General features: G+C 35.8%; 1 protein-coding gene across 1 annotated transcript in view; it reads right to left on the bottom strand.

Annotated features, from left to right (window-relative positions):
• The window catches only part of LOC115216978 (protein MEMO1), a 53,154-nt gene extending 44,227 nt beyond the window's left edge, over positions 1 to 8,927 (bottom strand). Inside the window, exon 1 of the mRNA XM_029786462.2 lies at positions 8,326 to 8,927. Within this exon, the coding sequence (XP_029642322.1) occupies positions 8,326 to 8,377 (52 nt within the window). The 5' untranslated portion in view covers positions 8,378 to 8,927. The remainder of the gene's footprint in view (positions 1 to 8,325) is intronic.
• Between the last annotated feature and the right edge of the window lie 572 nt (positions 8,928 to 9,499).

Below are 9,499 nucleotides of genomic sequence, written 5' to 3'. Positions count from 1 at the left end.
CAAAAAAGGACAGACAAACGGATTATGTCGATTATATCGACCCCTGTGCGTAACTGGTACTTAATTTATCAACCCCGAAAGGATGAAAGGCAAAGTCGACCTCGGCGGAATTTGAACTCAGAACGTAACGGGAGACAAAATACGGCTACACAGTTCGCCCGGCGTGCTAACGTTTCTGCCAGCTCGCCACCACATTCCTAATACCGCCTACTCACCACCACAAATTTAGACCAAATGTTACTTATTTTTCAAACGAGGAATCTCTTATCCCACACATATTCAAAAGCACAGAGCCTGTTGACAATTTGTGATAGGGAAATGAGAAGGAACTTCACAGCTTGTAGCTAATAGGTTTTCAAGTGAAGCACATGGTGCACAAACATTATATACATACACACAAACGACAGGATTCTTTCAATTTTTGTCTCCCAAATTCATTCACAAGACTTGGTTAGCCAGTGGCTACAGTAGACACTTAAAAAAGGTGTTATGCAGTGGGGCTGAACCAAAAACCACAATGTTGAGAAGCAAACTTCTTGACCATACAGCAATAATTGCCCCTTTTGGAACAAATATCATTACAATTACTTTTACTATCATTGTTTAACTCAGTCCAGTACAGATCGAGCAGATCAAAAACATTCAGGATTTTATTTTCAGGCATAATGTGTCCTCAGACACATTAACAGAGTATTCCTTCTGGATTTGAGTAAATTCTGGCGGTCATATGTAGGTTTGCAGTTCATTTGAAATAAGGTTTTCTTATGCAAAATTTAAAACACAGATGAGAGTACATTAAAAACAGAATACAATATACATAGCTAGAATATACGGGCATGATACTCACTGATCAAATAGTGTTACGGCTCATCTAATCAATAGTAACATTTCTTCAATTTACTTCTTTTTGTTATGCACTTCTCAATAGTTTTATAAATTCAAAAAAGGAAAACACCCAAAATACAATCATGCTTTATTATTACATAATTTTTACATGATCTCCTTTCCCTGTATTACTAAAGTAGACTAGGTGATAGTTTTAAATAAATAGTAGAGATCAGGTTTCCTGTCATATCTTTCATTTTTATCAACCCTAGTACTTTTATTTTTGCTGACCCCCAACAATTTATGGGGACGTAAACACAAACACACACACGTGTGTGTGTGTATATATATATATATATATATATATACACACACACATGTGTGTATATATATATATATATATATATATATATATATACACACACAATGGGCTTCTTTCAGTTTCTGTCAACCAAATCCAATCACAAGGATTTGATCAGCCCAAGGCTATAGCTGAAGACACTTGCCCAGGGTGCCACACAGTGGGACTGAGCCTGGAACCATGTGGTTGGGAAGCAAACTTCTTACCACACAGCCATGCTTAATGAAAAAATTTGCATTGTTTGCATCCTTTTCTGTTACTTGTTTCAGTCATTTGAATGCATCCATGTTAACCTTTTATCTTTTACTTGTTTCAGTTATTAGACTATAGCCACGCTGGGGCATTAACGTGAATTTTTAGTCGAAATGACTTGGCTGAAGATAACCCTAGTATTTATTTTTTAATTTTAAGTTTGGTACTTATTCTATTGTGCTCTTGCTGAACTAGTAAGTTATGGGAACATAAACAAACCAACAAACACACACATGACAGGCTTCCACACAGTTTCCATCTACCTCATTCACTCATAAAGCATTGGTCACACTGAAGCTATAGTTTAAGACACTTGCTCAAGAGATTGTGCAGTGAGACTGAACCTGAAACCCTGTGGTCGCAAATTGATGTTTTTAACCACAGAGCAATGCCTGCACTTACAGATTTATCAAAGAAATATTTTGCTGATACACATTATATTTTAGGAGACTCTCAGTATTTTGCTTACATTACAAATGAAACACTTTTTTTCTTTTTGTTTCATAATCCACCAGACTGACTGACCTACTTTAGCAGATGATGGTCAATAATTTGATAGGTTACACTTGCAAAGTGCCAAATATTCTTTTCTACTCTAGGCACAAGGCCTGAAATTTTTGGGGAGGGTACTTAACTGACCCCCGAAAGGATGAAAAGTAAAGTCGACCTCGGCAAAATCTAAACTCAGAACATAAAGACAGTTGAAATACTGCTAAGCATTTTGCTCGGTGTGCTAATGTTTCTGCCAGCTTGCTGCAATGTGGTCTGTTGCAACATCTGTTGTCTATTAAAGATTGATGTCAGGTGTGAGTGTGCTTCAGCCATAAACAAATATGTATATCTCTAACAAAGACTATTGTCATTATCAAAGTGGTGAGCTGGCAGAATTGTTAGCATGCCGAAAGAAATGCTCAGTGGTATTTGGTCTATCATCATGCTCTGGGTTCAAATTCCACCAAGATCAACTTTGCCTTTTATCCTTTCAGGGCCAATAAAATAAGTACCAGTTGAGCACAGGGGTAAATGTAATTGAATTAACCTCTTCCTCCAAACTGCTGGCTCTGTGCCAAAATTTGAAACCATTATTATTGCTGTTATTATTTTGGCAGCAACCTGGCAGAATCATTAATGTGTCAGAAAGATGCTTGGCAGCATTTCTTCTGGCTCTTTATATTCTGAGTTCAAATTTCACTACGGTTAAGTCAACTTTACCTTTCATTCTTTTGGGAGTCAATAAAATCAGTCCCTGTTGAGCAATGGGTCGATGTCATCAACTTAACTTGTTTCCCGTATGTGCTGGCTTTGTGCCAAAGTTTGAAATCATTATTTAAATTACTGGGGTCATGTAATTGATTATCTGCCTCTCCTCCAAATTTTAAGTTTTGTGTTTACAGTAGAAAGAATTATTATTATGGTAGAGACCTGTTAGAATGATCATTGTGTTGAGAAAATACTTAGAGGTATTTCTTTTTGCTCTTTACATTCTTAGTTCAAATGTTGTCAAGGGTGACTTTTCATCCTTTTTGGGATTGATAAAACCAAGTACCAATCATGCACTGGGGTTGATGTAATTGACTTTAACCCCTCCCTTAAAACTACTGACCTTGTACCAAAATTTGAAACGGTATTTAATTATTCTGAATTTCTAGTTTTCTACTATCAATATCAGCACAGCAAAAGAATATATCTAGTATAGAGAAGAACTGAGATCAAAGTGCTTTAGACTTGGACATAAAAGCAGTTAAGAAAATGATTCAATTTTGTAAGCAATATTCAAAACAAATAACATGAACAGATAAGGACTTCGGTGGTGTCAGCAAGAAATGCCAAGACCTTTACATCAGTGTCTATATGGAGGTTATGGCACTGATATAAGATATGAAATGTTCTTGGGGGTGCTTCTGCAGTGTAAATAATTTTGTTTCTAACATCAATTTCAAAAAAAAAAAAAAAATTCTACCCTTCCAGTTGGTATGAGAGTTTTAAGCAAGCAAGCTCATTAATATGGAAGAAGTTAGGGAAACAATTCTCAACAAGAGGGAGGCTATATGAACAATAGTTTCTAAATAATGCTTATTTAGAGAGGTGGGGGGTAAGCCATTATAACATAATGCAATATATAAATAGAGAATAACTGGACATTCCTAAAGAACAACCAGCTGTCAGCCACTGATCAGTTACAGTTGGGGAAGAGGTCCATCAGATAGGTGAAGGGGTAATGAAAGAGTGGAACAAATATAAGGCTACATAAGAGCTCTGAAGCAACAGGTTTTGGAAGTAGAAAAAGTGGGAAGCAGAGAATAACAGCAAGAGAATTACCCTACATAGCTAGGAGGAGAAGGAGAGTGAGACAGGCAGAGAGGTGGGAAAATACATGTTTGCTAATATCCAGTGAAAAAGGTATGACACATTATTCTAAATTGTAAAACCGACTCAAGATGACATGGAGAAAAGTGTTTGAAAAGAGACTTATTTTCAATAGCAATGAAAAGAATGAAGTCCGTCAGTGTGTACTAAAAAGTTGAATGAGAAAGATCAAGGAGAGGGTGAGAACATGCCGTCTATGAAGCAAAAAACAAAGGGGTCAGATGTAATAAACATTAGAATGAACAGGGAGTACTCACTGCCAGCAGACAAGTGCACTGGGATCTCAGATAGTCTAACAAGAACTTCAGAGGTGTTCTACAGCAGTAGGGTTATTGTTGCTCTGTTTTTAAAAAGACCCATGAGAAAAGGTAATCCAGCTGTGATCATCTCGGGTTTTTAGATAAGACTGCCTCTGGTTTTATGATACAAACTTCCTATTGTGAAGTATCAAAATTTCACACTTTGTTCCAAATATTAGCTTAAAAATGACAAAGTTATTTTATTAAATTCATCATTATTTTTAGAATCAATTGAAATCAATGTTTTTGTACCTCCTAAGAGATTTGGTATAAAAAAAAAAAAAAGGTTAAAATTAAGGAGGTGGGAATAGTCTACAGAAGAGGAGTCCCATGATTTTTGGAAAAAAAATCACACATTGGGTTCTGCACCAACATTAACTTAGGTCTAAGGTAATGTACAAATAAATGAGGTGAAAAAATTTTGTTAAATTGCAGCGTCGCTGATTGTTTTAACCCTGCTGGGATTTGAACACAGAATCTAAATTTTCATTAACCATCTTGTGACACCTGGACCAACTGATCAGCCCAAGTGACACAAGCTGAAAGCACTTTGAGGCCAATCCACTGGTCCAATGTAACAAACGTTTTGAAGTGTAATAGCCCATCAGGGATCGTCTCTCAGTAAATATAATATAAAACTATATATGTTTTCTATATGCAGCCATCAATTTCAATCTCAACAAAAAAAAAAAAAACTTTGATAGGCATAGTAGAGGCTGTGTGGTAAGTAGCTTGCTTACCAACCACATGGTTCCGGGTTCAGTCCCACTGCGTGGCAACTTGGGCAAGTGTCTTCTACTATAGCCTCGGGCTGACCAAAGCCTTGTGAGTGGATTTGGTAGACGGAAACTGAAAGAAGCCCGTCGTATATATGCATATATATATATGTATGTATGTGTGTGTATATGTTTGTCTCCCAACATCGCTTGACAACCGATGCTGGTGTGTTTATGTCCCCGTAACTTAGCGGTTTGGCAAAAGAGACTGACAGAATAAGTACTAGGCTTACAAAGAATAAGTCCTAGGGCCAACTTGCTCAACTAAAAGGCGGTGCTCCAGCATGGCCACAGTCAAATGACTGAAACAAGTAGAAGAGTAAAGAGAGTATTACAGAGTAAAGAGAGTATTTCATAGGCACAAGAAAGGCAAAATCAAGTCCAGTAAGATGTGAACTCCAAATTGTTTAGCTCTAAACTGACTGAACAAACTTAAAGATGTTCCATCTGTGACAACCTTGTTTTATTATACTGTTTTTAGTCATGGTGTGCTGAATACCTAATTTTCTAATGTATGTTTAAGACATTAGGGTGTGATCTGCGAGAAACTGGGACGAATGGTGAAAGCAACAAATTTTCTTTATCAATCACTAATATTTTTTTATAATGAATGTATTAGGATTCCAGTATTGTTTATATTTCTTGTAACTTTGGTAACAAAAATCTCTTTGGCTTAAAAAACAAAAAATGTTATTTCTAGAAGGTTGAGCGATCATGTAAAGTGGCTAGTCAGAAAGTATGACCTCCATTTCTCTGTCCAATGTTCGCTTTGGAATGGTTTTGAAGGCTGGATGCCGTAGAAACCATACCATTGCAGACAATGGTGCTGAAACCTCTCCTCCACCGGCTCGATGGGTCATATTAAACGTCCAAACCGTGCCAGCATGGAAAACGGACGTTAAATGATGACGAGAACCACAAACACACAGATCGCCGATTTAACAAATACTGGGGAAATGAGATTAAAAAAATATATATAAATAAAAGACCAATCTTTTTCAAAGAGGTTTCATAGCATACTGAATCCAAGTTGAATGATATTTACTAGTACTTATTTTAGAGACTCAAGCATGAAGAAAATTACAAAATCAAATTGCCCGCAAACCAGTGATCAGTTTGAATAGCCGTCCGAAGTTCCCATAGTCAGAGGAAAGAAAAAGAGTAATTCCACCCCACCCTTTTTTTTGTCCGTAATTTATGAGTTCGAAAATTATTTTCCTCCAAATTTTCAATTAAAATATTTTCCCCTCCCACTTCCGTAACACCTTTCGCTTCCCATGTATTTAAGGGACTTCGAAGGACAGCTATTGCAAAAACTCCAATAATAATTCGTTTTTGGATTTGGTTTGCAAGATTCTTTATATGAGTTCGTGTGTTGAAGCATATTCTGTTGTGTCTGGGGAGAGTCATTCTCTTTTAGTGCCTTATAATGTAACACACGCACCGGTAAAATTTCCACTTATTTCTTATTTTTATTTTCCTAAAATTTTCGTTGCGTCTTGCAACCTTTTCAATAGTCTTGACTTTCTCCAATAATAACATCATGCCGAAGTAGATGTTAAGCTTTAGAATTAATAAAAAAAAAGAAAGAAAAAGAGGGAGGCGAGAACGTTTATGCCATTCTGAAAGACATCCGCAAATGTAATGAATGGAATTATGAATACTTTCTTATCAATTAGTAGAGAGTAAACATTCCTACAAGTATAACTGAGGGAGGAGGTGGGAGTGGACTAATTCCAAATCTGTTTAAAACACCTTAACGATTAATCCAACATACCATATATACATGTGTGTGTGTACGTAGTATACATGACAGAGAGACACAAAATGGTATGTATATGGAATTAGAGCGCTTTTGCGCTGCGGTACACCATGGTTTATAATTAGTTCCACATCTACACCTCCGGTCAAAAGCAATGACAAGAGAAAAAGAGTTAAAGAGTTTACCGCAGTAGCCACAACAAAAAGAAAGGAATGAAAATTCTTCAAATAATATGCGAAGATAATTGCAAGCACTTGTCATTGAAACTGAAGGAAGACGGGAGAAGAGGATTTAAAAAAGAAATGGGGAGGGGGGAATAAACGTCAAGATTATTATTATTATATGATACATCTAAGTGTAATTAGTCATCATCAGAACGAGAAACGGGGGCACATTGAAACAATATAACCAACGGGTGAACAAAGAAAGTGAAGTGGAACAAATATATATACAAAGAAATAATAATGCCAAGAGAAATCTGGAAGCAAGTCCAAAATAATAAGATATTTCCTGTGTGGAAGGGGTTTTTAAGAGGAAATGGAGAGAACAAAGAAGTAGAGTAGACTAAGATATCTTTATAAATCAAACTGTCAATTAGTCATTTAAATATATTTACAAACAAGCTTTCTATTAGAAACTAAATCTCTTTGCTTTTTAGAACATATCAAAACAATGTGACGCGATTTGAACAAAATTATTTTATTATTTTTTAAAAAATTATCTAAAATAAATAAAAGACAGAACTTTCAGAAAGTACTTATTGGTAGGTATTAAATGCTATGTTCAAAAAAATTATATTAAGGATCAAAAAGACAACAAATTAATTTTATAAACTGAAGACGAAATAACAAAGGAAATTTTTGTTAAACTGTTAAGAAATTACACATTTTGGCAAGTTTCCACACGAACTAACAATCATACAAGCACACACAAAGACCTGTAGGAAAATGATTTTTCAAGCAGTCTCTTATTCTAATTATCTGAAAATAATTATATCTGGTAATACATTTCATTCTACAAACCTATTGAAGTCAAATACAATGTGTGTGTGCATATATATATATATATATATATATATATATATATATATATATGTAAATACACATACATACATACACACACACATATGCATATATGTTTCTACTGCGTTAGTCACATCATAATTTCTTCACAGAATGATCTTAGAAAAACTACGATTATCTTCTTTTCATCTTGTAATCTATCAATCTGTTAAATTGACTAGTCTACACAACTTTTCAAACAATGGATTTATGGTTATATTATTTACAGATATACATATTAACGTGTATGTGTGTATATATGTGTACACACACACCTATATATATGTTAAAGAGCCCCCTTTCTACTGTAACATACTTTCTGCTACACAAAACACCACTTAAGCGGCCTCTTATATATGACACGCTGGAATATAAAATTGAGTGAGCAGGATTCAATACATAGTCACAGAGTATAGACTTCGATTACAACAAAATCTCACTTACTAAAGCTTCGCGTTTTCAAACGTCAGCCAAAGAATACACACACACACAGATATAACTATACATACACACATATATAAGCACTACATAAAAGTCTACAGCGATCAAGAGTTGTGGGTATATATATATATATATATATTATATATATATATATATGTGTGTGTGTGTTACTTTTACTTACCATCCAAAGAATACCAGCTTCCAGCATGGGTGGCTACCCGCTTCTTGGACATATTCTGAAAGAGGCGTGAAGAGAGTAGCAGCAGTAAAAGTAGCGGTACCACTAGCAAAAGGATGGACAGCAGCAGGGTTTGGGAATTATTGTGACTGAGGAACGACAGTGCCGTGTGGATCGGTTGGAAGAAGGCAACAGTTGCGACAGTGGGAACGGTTCTGCTGGTGGTGGTGCTGCTAGTGGTACCGTTTATGTGAGTGAGAGCCGCCGGGTGGGCAGCAGAAGTAGTGTCATCAAGGTAAGCCTGTTGACAGCTACAACTAGTGTAGTAGGAATAACGGTGAATGTAAATATCTATTTTTCTAGATTTGTAAAACCCCCGAAGAGATTTAAACAACCAAAGACCATTGATATATTATTAAAATATCTTTAAGTGCGAGTTTGACTGTGAGTGAATGTTGAACTTCGAAGAAAATAGATGTAATATCACAACATTGAGCCGACACGACGTAGACGACGTTCCATGTAAAATATAACAAAACTAGACTGAAATAAAAAATAAAGAGGGGAACGTCGTTGTCGTCACCGTTTCAGTAATGATAGTTCAACTTCCGGTGACAAAGAAGGAGTAAAGAGACAAAGTGTGAGGGCCAGTACGCGTGCGCCAGCGCATGCGATATCTCATTTCCGTCTCATAATTGTTTACAAATGTCGGTGATCTCGCGTGTCTTCTCCAATGTGTTTATTAGTCACTGATTGACTTTCAGTCATTCGTTTCTCTTTTCCCTTCTTTGTCACTATAAGCATACATACAACCTCTGAGGTTTTCTGTCCAAAGTGTTTTTAACTCAATATTTATACGCTATTATTTGTAAATTCATCTGCTTCTAGTAAAACCATTCTCAACTAACAACTGTATATATATGTAACCTACACACAGACATATATAAATATATATATACGCACACACACACACATATATATATAAAATACGTGTATTATATACGCACACACATATATATATAATACGTGTATTAAACACGCACACATATTTGACCGGCTTTTGTGGGTCAATATAAAGATCTTCACCCCCTGAAAAAAAACCCCAATCTGCTGGGTGTTAACAAGTATGTAGAAAACGAATATGAAAAAAAAATTGCGCTAACGACCCTGGGTGTGT

This window comes from Octopus sinensis, linkage group LG11 (genome assembly GCF_006345805.1).
Source record: "Octopus sinensis linkage group LG11, ASM634580v1, whole genome shotgun sequence".
In the NCBI taxonomy this organism is placed as follows: domain Eukaryota; kingdom Metazoa; phylum Mollusca; class Cephalopoda; order Octopoda; family Octopodidae; genus Octopus; species Octopus sinensis.
Note: the sequence above shows the minus strand (reverse complement) of the source record. Positions and strands in the feature narration are given on the sequence as shown.